Raw genomic sequence first — 13264 nt, 5'->3', positions numbered from 1 at the left:
AGAGAAGGCGAGACTGTGGAGGACCTGGAGCTCGCGGGGGTCAGGGTAGGGGAGGGGCAGGGTTCAGGGTTCGGGAGCGGGTTGTTTACGGTGAGATCAAAGTCAGGCAGGAGCCTCCGGGGTCCCTGCTGTACCACCCGGACAGGCCGTGAGGGTGGGCCGGAGGGGCGGGGCCGGGCCTGACCACGGCGGCGGAGTTCAGTCCCACTTTCCGCACGCCACCTTAGGCCCGCAGCCGTGCCGGGTGCTCGCCAGCATGTCCTTCATCCCGGTGGCCGAGGATTCCGACTTCCCCATCCACAATCTGCCCTACGGCGTCTTCTCCACCAGAGGCGACGTGAGCAGTGGGGCTTCGGCTTCCGGGCGAGGGGAGGGAGTGGAGTGGAGTGGAATGGAATGGAGTGGAATGGGGGGCGGGATGGAGGCTTGGGCCATTTTTCTCTTAAGATCCGTTCCGTGAGAGTGCCTGGGGGCTCGAGTCCCACCTCGTAACTTTCTAGCTGTGCACGTTATTTGACTTTTCAGCCTCAGTGTCCTCATGTTTGCTGAGAATTAAATGCAAAATTAATTAATTAAATGCAGACAAGCAGAGCAAGCAGGATTCTGTTACCGGAAGCTGCAGTACGCAGGCATGCTGCCTACTCCGAGGTGGTTGCGGTGTGTTTCTCTCGCCCAAGAGGCTGGTGGTTCATCTCACTGGATAGCCCCTAACCCTAGAACCCAGGAAATGATAACCTGGTATGCGTAGCAGCTCAGAGGGGGACGCGCATGTCCTGTCTTAGAGCTGTGAGATCTAAGATGGCAAGTCTCTCTCTCTGCCTGTAGCTGGAATTCTTTCAGCTCCTGGTGTGGGCTGCCTGGCATTCCCCCACTGATCAGAAGGAAGAGGGCAGAGAAACAAACTTTGACTAAGTCAGTGTAGTCTGATTGGTAGAAATAAGTGTTTGAAAACTGGAGGTTTATCAGCAAATAGATAATAAGAGGGTCCCTAGGTTGGAAAAGCAGATTCCCTTGGATTTGTTGATGATATTTTTGGCTTAGATTTTTGCTCCCAACTTTAAAGGTAAACTCCTGATTCAGCTCTGTAAGCCATAGAACCCCAGAATCAGGAAATGTTTGCTAAATGAGGGGCTTGGCAGTTAGCTTCTTCCTGGAAAGTGGGGTCCCCTCCTTCCCCCATGGCTTGTCATTGGAGGCAAGTGGCTGGCTTTTTATGGGCCTGTCTGCGGTGAGTACTTTGGTCTAGAAGAGTCAACTTGTGGTTTCATATCTGGCCAGGCTGACCAGATGTTGCAAGGACACAGAAAGTGGACACTAAATCCCCTGGAGGACACAATTTGAGGCACATTAAACCTTAACCTGTGATGGCCAACAACCTTTCTGCAGACAAAGCCCTTCCCCTGCCCTCCTTGAACACTTTGTCCTCAGCAGGTGTGTCCTCCCTCACCTTTCCTGGAGCACAAATCCATTAGACAGAAACATTTGTGAGAGGCAGGCACACCCCAGTAGGGTGCTCTGACTTGCTTTCTCAGGGGAATCGAATTAATGTCCCTTAGAGTGTGGCTAGGCGCTTTCAGACACCATGTCCTGCTGTTTCAACATCAGCATGTGCAGGGCAGCCACTACAGATGTCTGGGAGAGAGAGCCCCATCCCCCTGTCCTCTGATAGAGTGCTGGGGGTAAAGAGTTGGCCCTTTGGCCTTCCAGCTGAACAAGTCTCATCTGAAACTTTCTCTGCAGGCACTGGACATTCCAACGGTGATGGCTGCCTTGCCAGGCAAGACTAGTTGCCAAGGCAAAACCTCCCTTCCCCCATGTCAGCAGTCAGCCCTTCCTAATTTGAGTGGAATAACAATGAATCCAGTCATCGTTTTATTCATTTTTTTATTCAGCGAATGCTTACGAACCCCAACTGTGGTCCAGACTGCCTGGACTGTGAGTTGGGATCAAAGACACAGGAGACGCCTTCCTTCCATTTCTGGTTGCTCATGGACTAGTAAGGCATATGGGGTGCTCTCTGTGAAGGCAGGGGTGGTGGCCTCTGAGAACGAGATTGTAGTAGTGTGGAGCTGGTTTGCCGGGTGCCTTCTTAAAGTCCCTGGGGTCTGACCCTGCCACTGCCTCCTGGCCTCTGCTCTCTCCAGCCACACTGGCTGCCTTTGAGTCTCTGAGACATGCTAAGAGCAACTTCCTGCCTTCGGGCCTTAGCACATGTTGTTCCTCCTACCTGGAATACTCGTCCTTCTGCTCTCTATATGCTTGGCCCCTTCTCACTCTTTGGGACTCAGCTTAAATATCACCTCCTAAGCACTCTCTCTGAAAGAGCTCCCAGCTGCAGCCCAGCCTTGGTTGTCTCTCACCACACCCTGTGTTTCCTTTTGCTTCTGGAGAGAAGGAACCAAGTCACTGTTCCCAGGGCCTCAGCAGTCTTTGTGTAGTGCTGGTACTGAGAAGATGCTCTCTAAATGTTTGTGGCATGAATAGCGTCTACCCTGTGTCTGTTCTTGTGGTGAGAGATTTACAGATATTAATCAAATTCTCACAATAAAACTACTGTGAAGTTACTGTCTCCATTCTACAGATGAGGAAACTGAGGCCCAGAGAGGCAAAGTATCATGCTCCAGATCTCACAGTCAGTAGGAGGCAGATATGGGGTTGATCCCCACATCTGTCAGCCTTCCAATCTGTAGGGCCCAGCCCTATGGGGCTTAGCAGGTGTTCTCCCCGTGTGTGGAAACGAGAGATTGTAAGAAATAAAGACACAAGACAAAGAGATAAAGAGAAAACAACTGGCCCCGGGGGACCACTACCACCAAGACATGGAGACCGGTAGTGGCCCCGAATGGCTGGGTGCACTGATATTTATTGCATACAAGACAAGAGGGGCAGGGTAAGGAGGGTGAATCGTCCAAGTGATTGATAAGGTCAGGCAAGTCACATGATCATGGGACAGTGGGCCCTTCCCTTTCAGGTAGCCACAGCCAGAGAGGGAAGGCAGCATACGTCAGCGTTCTCTTCTATTCACTTATAAGAAAGATCAAAGACTTTAAGACTTTTGCTATTTCTTCTACCGCTATCTACTACGAACTTCAAAGAGGAACCAGGAATATGGGAGGAACATGAAAGTGGATAAGGAGTGTGACCATTGAAGCACAGCACCATAGGGAGGGGTTTAGGCCTCCAGATGACTGCGGGCAGGCCTGGATAGTATCCAGCCTCCCACAAGAAACTGGTGGAGCAGAGTGTTTCCTGACTCCGCCAAGGAAGGGAGACTCCCTTTTGCTGTCTGCTAAGTAACGGGTGCCTTCCCAGACACTGGCGTTGCCTCTTGACCAAGGAGTCCTCAAGCAGCCCTTATGCAGGCGTGACAGAGGGCTCACCTCTTGCCTTCTAGGTCACTTCTCACAGTGTCCCCTCAGTACCTGACCCTATAACCACCGGTTATTCCTAGGTTATATTAGTAATGCAACAAAGAGTAATATTAAAAGCTAATGATTAATAATGTTTATAGTAATGATTGATAATTGTCCATGATCATCTGTATATCTAATTTGTATTATAACTGTATAGCAGTATAGCTACAGTTTGTGCCTTCAGTCTCTTGCCTCAGCACCTGGGTAATCCTTCGCCCACACCAATCCCATACTTCCCCCTCTATGTCAGGCTGGGAGTTGGGTAATGCTTTCCCTTGGAAAACTTTATATCAGATATGACCAACTATTTTAAAACAGAGGGAATGCACATTTTTCTCTTGAAGTTAGACAAATGGAGTCTCCCTCCTTGGTTTGTTTCCCTCAAATTGCATATGGGAAACTGAGGCCCAGAGAGGACCAGGGACTTGTCCAAGATGATAAGATGGTGAATGAGGGAACAGACTTGGAGCCCAGGAATCCTGGATCCGACCTGTGAGCCCCTTCTAGTTTTGTGCTGAAGAAAATAACTCCCAGGGTTGAAAGCAGAGGGTACTCACTCTCTCAGACTTTTTCTGGGTCCTCAGGTCATAGTTTGAAGCACAAGTTTGAAGCTTTTATGCTTTGTTTGCATTTGAGGCATCAGGCAGCTGCACTTGTGACCCCATTTTGGAGGTTGCTTACTGGTGGTGGCTCCTTCTTGCCTTCAGCTGGGTGTGGGGACCAGGGTCAGAGATGTGGTCCACGGGTCTGACCTGCACATTCCCTGAATGGAAAACCACTTGGATCCAGGTGGTTCAGCTCTTTGCCTACTGCAGCAGATTTTCCATTTTCAGGAGGGGAACACTGAGGCACAGGGAGTTGGCAGCGGGGCTGATAATGGGTAGCTAAGCTCTCTGGGCAGCCTCTTCTAGGGTAGGCTCTGCTGGGACCTCAGATAAGGAGTGTGGCTCTGCTCTACCCCTGGTCCCAAGAGCTGACATGCTTGGAGAAATGGCCATCTTTTCTCAGCCCACCCCAATGAGCAGCCGATGGAGATAAGGCCAGCCAATAATCCCACCACTAAGCTCGCTGGCACTGAAATGGCCAAGCTGATGGTTCAGGAGAGCTGGAAGCCTGACTCAGGACAGGGCACCAGGAAGTTGAGTCTGCAAACATGCCCTCTGGTTCTTGTTGACGAGCAAAGCTCAGGGTTGTGGGGACAAAGACCAGGCCTTAACAAATATTTAAGACATCTTTGCTGATGCTGGGATTTTGTGGTGCAGAAAGGAACTTCCCTTGCATGTTCTGAGCAGTCTGGCTTCCTGCAGCTCCCTGATAACCTGAGCTCTCCTCCATTTGAGCCACAACAGAGCTCATTAATCCAAGCCACCTGGCCCTCAGCACTGTGCGTCGGGCACTCACTGCTCCACTGCACAACTGAATTACCCTGAGCCAAGGCCTAGGTTAAACCTGGAAAATAATCCAACATCCTGGTAAGGTGGTGAGCTCCTCATCACTGGAGGCATTTATGTAATGCCTAGGGAACTTTGCTGGGGACTTTGGTCAGGTTAAGTGGCTAGGACCAGGCTGACTGCTCTTCCCCTAGTCCAAGGGATATTTGATTTATTTCCCATTCAGGGAACACAGATTCTTTTCTGTTTAGTCCTGGAAGCAGAGATGGCACAAGGGAGCTGGGGCAGGATGCTGAAAAGGTGGTTCTTCAGTCCGCTCTGTATACAGGGCCACCTAAAGGGGGACCCATGGGCTCTTCAACAGGCAGGCTTTCTGAGGAAATGAGCCAAGCCCAGCCAGGGACTTTCTCTGGTGCTGACCATGTCGTCTTCCTCCTAGCCAAGACTGAGGATAGGCGTGGCCATTGGCGACCAGATCCTGGACCTCAGCGTCATCAAGCACCTCTTTACTGGGCCTGTCCTCTCCAAACACCAGGATGTCTTCAATCAGGTAGGACATTGTGAAACGGCTTGTTCCTGACCTCAGTGGCACTGCAGATGCCAAAAAGTGAATGCTCCTTGCGTTCCGTTTCCGATAGGGGTAATGCCATCGGAGGTCTCAGAAGTTATACTTGGATAAGGTTGGGGTTGTTTTGAGACAGACAAGCTGGTAGGAGGTGGCCTTGGGATAATTCAGGGTAGCTTCTCACCTCAGGGTGAGAAGTGTCAATGTCTGCAGTCCTGGGTCGTTTCCAGTTGTCTCTGAGGTGAAGCTCTTCAGGAACTCTGGTTACTTTCCTTGTCAAGCTGTTTGAGCCTCTGCCTGTCCAAGGGCTGTATGGGCCCCCAAGGGAGGGAGCTACGAGCCCTGCCCTCCAGTTCTGTGGAAGCAGCCATGGAGGAGTCAGCCTGAAGTACATGTTCACATGGGATGGACATGAATTTGCTTCCCTGTAAATGGTCAGCTACTTTGATATAGCATCTTCTCATTGCATGGGTCAGGAAGGAGGGTGGGATTTATGGGTACCTCTTGTGTGCCAGGAGCTTCGCACACATCCTCTCCTTCAATCCTCCTGACCACCCTCTGGCATAGGAATTGGAATTCCTATGGGGGCCTGAGCATCTAGATGGGGACCTGAACTTCTGGAATGAGACGCTGTTTTCCTAAGCTCTACAGCTAGAAGTATCAGAGCTGGAGCTGGAACTCTGACTCTTAGAACCTACAAGGGCTTTTTCTGCTATGCCTCACTGGCTACAAAACCTCTTCTTTTTTTAAATTAGAAAAGCTCTTGACCGGGCATGGTGGCTCACACCTGTAACCCCAGCACTTTGGGAGGCCGAGGTGGGTGGATCACTTGAGATCAGGAGTTCGAGACCAGCCTGGCCAACATGGTGAAACCCTCTCTCTACTAAAAATACAAAAATTAGCTGGGCATGGTGGTATGCGCCTGTGATCCCAGCTACTTGGGAGGCTGAGGCAGGAGAATTGCTTCAACCTGGGAATCAGAGGTTGCAGTGAGCCGAGATCACATCAGTGCACTCCAGCCTGGGTGACAGAGTGGGAATTTTTTTTTTTAAATAGAGATGAAGTCTCACTATATTGCCCAGGCTGATCTTGAACTCCTGGGCTCAAGTGATCCTCCAACTCGGCCTCCCAATGTGCTCGGATTAATAGGCATCCCAGTGATGTCATCCCAGTGATGAGCCATCACACCCAGCCTAAAACCTCTTCTTAACTGATGTGAAAGGAATTAGTTTAGGCTGTGATCACTCTGCAGACTGGAGTGTGCCTCTACTGGAAGAACATGGCCACCTTCAACTGTGGGCTGGGCCAGGTTTAGCACAGTTGCTGTGCCAGGTAGCAGCTCCTGGGCTTGTGTGTAGGTGCATGAGGGCATGAGGCAACGTCAAGGGAGGATATGCTTTTCTCCAGCTTGATGAATAGATGACAAAACTAAGAGCAGAGGACCTGAGAGTGTGAGTGAATGGGAGAGAAGTGGCAGGGGCAGGCAAGCTGGCTGGCCTCCCATTGGCAGGAGGGATACTCCCTGGGTTTTCCTGTGCGTAATCTTCTTTCTCCATGTTTTGGTCTTAGCCTATGCTCAACAGCTTCATGGGCCTGGGTCAGGCTGCCTGGAAGGAGGCGAGAGTGTTCTTGCAGAACTTGCTGTCTGTGAGCCAAGCCAGACTCAGAGATGACACTGAACTTCGGAAGCGGTGAGAAGCACATGGTCATGGAGGTGATGAGGGGATACAGCAGGGGAGATGAGGGCTGTGTGGTGGTCAGTGCCATTCTGAGTCACGGCTTGGCAGCCTTAGTGTGGTCAAGTCAGACCTGCCCCCATACAGCCCCTGCCTGAGCTGCATATTGATGGGAGGGCTTTGGGAGGACTGAGATTGCCTTGGTGCCTGGACTGGAGCTGCCCGAGCTAGGCCAGGCCAGGCCCATTGGCCCTCTCTCTTACTCAGCTGGTCCTCATTAGCATCATCTGTGCCCTCATCTGGTTTCTAGAGTAGGAAAGAGTTTCCACTTGTCTAGTCCCATTTCCTAGGGTAGAATATAGAGACGGCTTCAGTGGGTGGATGTCCTCTCAGCTGTGAAAGGTTCAGCATAGCTCTGGCCCCAGGCCAGCCAGGAGGTGCCCACTGGAGACTGTGGATAATCTTGGGGATGGTCTGGACTGAGCCTGTGGGTGGGACTGCACTTTGCTGCCTGCTTGACTTTGAAGCCCCTGGTTCTGTGTTTCAGTGCATTCATCTCCCAGGCTTCTGCCACGATGCACCTTCCAGCCACCATAGGTGAGTGCAGTCTCTTCACCAAGGCAAGAACAGAGCAGCTTCATGGGCCAAGAGGGCTGGCCAGGTGCTTTGATTCTGCATCTGGGTGGAGGGTCCCTGCTGGGGGCGGGGAGATAGAGGGGCTCTGGGGCTGTTACCCCTCGTCATCACTGACCTTTCTCAGCACCCAAGCCCGGCATTCACTCAGGCTATATCTTGGCTCAGGTAGTGAGTTGCAGGCTGGTCAAGTTCATGACTAACTACATGGCTTCCTGCATAGCAAATTGCTCTCCTTCCCCCAAAGGCTATGGAACAAGTTCTCTGAGCTCAGTCTGTGAGCAGTTTTGAGGAAAGACGCCAGAGGGTTATGCCCAGTTTGAGCACGTGGCAGGATGTCTGGTTGGAGTGTCATTCAGGAAGTTGGAGCTGTTGAAACTCTCAACCTAAAGCAGAGAGGCTGGTTCAGCCTGCGGCCCAAAGCACAGCCCTCTTCCTTGTGCACAGTCCTCCTCATCTGGGTTACCCGGGCACCTGTAAGCTGAGGAGCCGGTTGACCCTGCCCTGGGGTACACTGCCTCTCTGGAACAGCTCTTGCTGTCTGGGGAGAGTCCTTTGCTGCTGGGCTGCTTGGGCTAAGCTGACTGGAGGATGGGATTGGGGACAGGGGCTGAGTCACCTGCCTCCTCCCAGCCCCTCTCACTCCCTACTCTCATGCACTCATGGGACTGTGCTCTTTTCTGGCAAACCAGCTGTTGTGCAAACCATATGTCTTTCAGGGATTCCTCATCATGTCTGGCTGACTGATGGTGCTCTTTCTTGTTATTATTATTATTTTTTGTTATGGATTTATTCTTTTGAAAAATCTCTCAGCTATTACTTCTGTGCATTGGGACCGAAGATGGGAAGCAGCAGCTAAGGCTCCACCTGCCCCGTGGACTTTTCTTCCTCTCCTCACCCTTCACTATGACTGTTGCTAGTCTAGGCTGTTGGTATTAATGAATACCCAGCTTTTTTTTTTTTTTTCCTTTGAGGAGACGAGGAGACATTTAGGAAGATAAAACAGGCAGACTGTCCCAACTGGTTTTTCTTTCAGATTTTTAATTCTCCGAATGATAGATATGCCTACAGCTTGCTGGCCAGCCCGTTCAGTTCTTCATAACCAATAGGCACTGATATGCATCTGCAGCGCGCACACCCTTGTCCTTGGCACTTGGGCAGTCCAAGAAAATGAGGACTGGGCTGGGGCTGTCCTGGAATGTCCACAGTCTAGCAAAGATATGCACACGCATAACCGGAGCACCAGTGGGAAGCGAAGCCTGCCCCAGAAGGCTTCAGGGGAGGGGATTTGGAAGGGCAAGAGATCCTGCTAGAGAGAGCAGGGAAGGCTTCAGGGAGGAGGGTGCCTCAAAGAGTTGCCAGGATTTGAACATACAGGACAGAGGAGAAGTCAGTCAGTATACGCGTGGTGAGGGAGCCTGTGGGAACTCCGGAATGGCAGTTGTGTGTGGTAAAAGTGGGGAGCCTGAGAAGGGGGGTGGTATCAGCCAGTTGGTGTTCACATTCCACTGTCAGTTTCAGAAAGTCTGGACTCCTAATTTCTTATTTGTTTCTCAGCTGAGGGCTCTAAGAACAAATCTTCAGTGAGGATATTTTATATTGCATTTGGTGCTGTCACTGCTGGCTGCAGGCTGAGCTCTGGATATGTAAACAGTATTGTGTGCACACTCATGGCTCCAGTGCTTAGAACAGTCCATTCTCCTTCCTGAGGCATCTGGGTTGCTGATGGGATCTCTTGGGTCTCTCCTCTGCAGGAGACTACACAGACTTCTATTCCTCTCGGCAGCATGCTACCAACATCGGAATCATGTTCAGGGACAAGGAGAATGCATTGATGCCAAATTGGTATGTTCTGGGCCAAATGTTTGCATAAGTTCAAAGTCTTTCTTTTCATTTCCAGCAGCATGTTTGTCTCAGGGGCTGCCAAGTTCTTCTTAAAGTAAACTGGGGAGGAAAAGCAGTTATGATGTTGCAACCTCTGGAAGCAGTGGTCTCAGCTTCTGGTCTCCTGCTCAGCTTGGCTCAGGACTTGCTGTGGGATCGAAGGGCAAGTCTCTTAAGCTCCTTTGGACAGCAGGGGTTGGAATTGGATTCCCTGAATCACTATGCTCCTTCTGGAGTCTTTCATTTATAAGCTGTGTATTATCGTACTATGGGCAAGTCTTAGACTCTAGCATGCTCCATACTTACATTTTCTGATGAATGAGAATCCTTAAATGTGCCCAGTGCTGTATATTCCTCAACATGTGATCTGTTTCATTCGTTTGATCCTCATAGTAGTTCTGTGATGTCACAAGGCCATGATTGTAAGCCCCATTTTACAGATGGGAAAATGGGCTCAGAGAAGGATCAACTTGCCTGAGCACAACAGGGCCACAGCCTGTCTCCCAGCCCCCAGATCAGGCCATTTAACAGACTGAGGATGCAGAGCTGGGATCCTTGCCCATTGTTCTGTGTTGTCCGCTGGATGAGATGATTCCTTGGAACTGAAGAGGGCTTGGATGCAGTGACAGGCATACACCCCAGGCCCCGGTGCCATCAGTCACACACAGGAGCTGGGTTAGGGATGGGGCTTTACTCTCTCTCGAGTGAGTGTCTCCAGTAGGCTATGCTATGAGGGGAGGGTCTGTTAGAACCAAGATGAAGAAGAAAGAAAGGGAGAGAGAGCAGTTCCAAGCCAGATATGTTGAGCAACAAGGCCAAGGTTGCAGAACAAGGCATGGGTGAATCTGAGACCAGAACCCATACTCCGGGTTCCAGGCTCTCATGTGAGATGGGCAAATATTTGAGACGCTTGCATTTTACAGACTCCAGGCTGTATTTGTCCCCAGCCAGCTTCAACTTGTCTATCTGAGTGTCCTTGGCAGTGATGACCCAGTGGACTGCCCAGCCCCAGAAGAGCTGGCTATCACCTATGTGCCAGGATCCCAGTGGCCAAAAGGCACGGGTACCAGGAAGTGAGAGGAGAGCCGGGACCTGGGAAATGAGTGTTGACTGTGTCTGAAACCAAGTGTGGGGGCCACAGCCATCCTTGCTCCATGTTCTTCTGCAGAATAAGAGCAAACAGGCCTTCTCTAGCCATGTTTGATGCAAGATGACCCACGGCTGTGACTTTTTAACTTTATGTACATAGTCTTTATTATAAATGTAGCGTATATTTACTGGAATTAACCCAAACACTACAGAAAATGTGTAAAGTAAAACATTAACAATTTAAAATGTGTCTTCTCTTTGACCTGCAATGCTCACTTTCATGCATCTATCCTACAGAAATAAAAGCACCAGTGGGTTGTATCCAAGAGCAAGGATGTTAATTAGCAGAGTTTCTAGTGGCCCAGAGCTGGAAGTAATCTGAATGCTTATCGGTGGAGGAATGGTTGAAAAATTGGTCTATTCACAATATGAAATGTTTTGTAGCTAGTGAAAGATTTAGATCAAGAGAGATGTTCATTGATCTATGTTAAGTGAAATAGGTAAACTATAGGCAATTAGGTAAAGTGTGTTTCACTTTTATAAAAAAAGCACAAAAAATATATGTGTACATACACACTGTATTAGTTTTCTGTTACTGCTGTAACAAATTACCACAAACTTGGTGGCTTAAAACATAAATATATTCTCTTCTAGTTCTGGAGGCCAGAAGTTGAAAATCAGTCTCACTGGCTAAAGCCAAGGTGTCAGCAGGGCTGGTTCCTTCTGGAGGCTCTAGGAGAGAACCCATTTCCTTGACTTTTCGGCTTTAGAGGTTGCCTGTATCCCTTTTTGACCCCTTCCTCACATCACTCCAACCACTCGCTTCCACTGTTATATTTCCTACTTCCTCCTTTGACCTTGCCTCTGTCTATAAGGACCCCTGTGATTACATTTAGGGCTCACTCAAATAACCAGGGACAGTATCCCTATCTCAAGATCCCTAACTTAATCACATCTGCAAAACCCTTTTTACCATGTAATAATATCCACAGGCTGCAGGGATTAGAATCTGGATATCTTTTGGAGGGCTATTTTTCAGCTTAACACACACATATGCATGTGCACGTGCACACACACACACTTATGCATACATTATTTCCATAGGCTGGTATGAGCATACAGAAAGGCAAAAAATATCAGACTGCAGATTAACATTGCTTTCCTCAGGGGAGTGGCTGGATGGGGAGAGATTACTAACTCCTTTTTTTCATCTGAATTGTTTGCATTATTACATGCCATGTAATTGCATGCAATTGAATTTTATAATTTAATCCAATAAAGGAACCAAAGTGGGTAAAAAAGGGAGCTCTTCCTCAGCCACTCACCAGGGGCAACTACTTTGAACAAGTTGGATGTGCTGCCTCCTGTACTTTGCTCCAGGTTACACATGCATGACTACACATATGCATGCATACATATGCATTTTATTTCTTTCGTTAACAAAATGAGGCCATGCTGAAATTTGCTTTTTTTCACTTCATCATTGACATATCTCCATGTAAATAAGTTTAAATCTACCTCAGTCTTTTACAAAATAAGTTTTTTGGAGTAGGTAATACAAGATAATTACACAGTAAAATATTTTTATAAAAAGATACAAAAATATGGTACAGTAGGGCTGGGCGCAGTGGCTCACATCTGTAATCCCAGCACTTTGTGAGGCTGAGGTGGGTGGATCACAAGGTCAGGAGTTTGAGACCAGCCTGGCCAATATGGTGAAACCCTGTCTCTACTAAAAGTACAAAAATTAGCAGCTGGGCGTGGTGGCTCACGTCTGTAATCCCAGCACTTTGGGAGGCCGAGACGGGTGGATCACCTGAGGTCAGAGTTCGAAACCAGCCTGCCCAACATGGTAAAACCCCATCTCTACAAAAGTACAAAAATTAGCTGGGCATGATGGCGGGTGCCTGTAATCCCAGCTAGTTGGGAGACTGAGGCAGAAGAATCACTTGAACATGGGAGGTGGAGGTTGCAGTGAGCTGAGATCATGCCATTGCACTCCAGCCTGGGCAAGAGAGTGAGATTCTGTCTCAAAAAAAAAAAAAAAAAAAACAGGTATGGTGGCAGGCGCCAGTAGTCACAGCTAATTGGGAGGCTGAGGCAGGAGAACCCAGGAGGTGGAGGTTGCAGTGAGCCAAGATCACGCCACTGCACTCCAGCCTAGGTGACAGAGCGAGACTCTGTCTCAAACCTCACCACCCTGGTGCCCAAAAAAACAGTACAGTAATGAAAGTGTCTAGAAATATAGGGAAATGAGGACCATGCTGGTTTCCTCTAGGGTGAGGGGCAGGAAGGGAGGGAAGAAGAGTGAGACCAGGGAGGGATCCCAAGGATGCATTGGACTGAATTAGTGAAGCTCCTTGGCAGTGCATGGTGACTTTTGTTATTACATGTTTTTGTATATCATAAATATTGCAAAATAATTTATCAAACATTTAAAAAATTAAAAGCAATAAAAAGAGTCAATATATATGCGTGGTTGAGAATTCAAAAGGTACTTAAGGGTAAACAATGGGAAAAAACAGAACTCAACCACCTATGGGCCACCATCCAGTTCCCTTCTCCAGAGGCAAAACTGTTATTCAGTGTCACATATATATTTTCTTTTTTTTT

At 49.1% G+C, this 13264-nt stretch overlaps 1 protein-coding gene across 4 annotated transcripts in view; it reads left to right on the top strand.

Annotated features, from left to right (window-relative positions):
* Nucleotides 1-9: 9 nt before the first annotated feature.
* FAH (fumarylacetoacetate hydrolase (fumarylacetoacetase)) overlaps nucleotides 10-13264 on the top strand; it is a 35481-nt gene continuing 22226 nt past the window's right edge. For 2 of the 4 annotated variants that reach the window (XM_011938377.1, XM_011938374.1), the window contains exons 1-5: nucleotides 10-337; nucleotides 5244-5354; nucleotides 6939-7060; nucleotides 7593-7642; nucleotides 9433-9523. In XM_011938377.1, the coding sequence (XP_011793767.1) occupies nucleotides 257-337; nucleotides 5244-5354; nucleotides 6939-7060; nucleotides 7593-7642; nucleotides 9433-9523 (455 nt within the window). In that variant the 5' untranslated portion in view covers nucleotides 10-256. The remainder of the gene's footprint in view (nucleotides 338-5243; nucleotides 5355-6938; nucleotides 7061-7592; nucleotides 7643-9432; nucleotides 9524-13264) is intronic. The other 2 variants (XM_011938376.1, XM_011938375.1) reach the window with 2 other exon arrangements.

This window comes from Colobus angolensis, unplaced genomic scaffold, assembly GCF_000951035.1.
Source record: "Colobus angolensis palliatus isolate OR3802 unplaced genomic scaffold, Cang.pa_1.0 Scaffold172, whole genome shotgun sequence".
Lineage (NCBI taxonomy): Eukaryota > Metazoa > Chordata > Mammalia > Primates > Cercopithecidae > Colobus > Colobus angolensis.
Note: the sequence above shows the minus strand (reverse complement) of the source record. Positions and strands in the feature narration are given on the sequence as shown.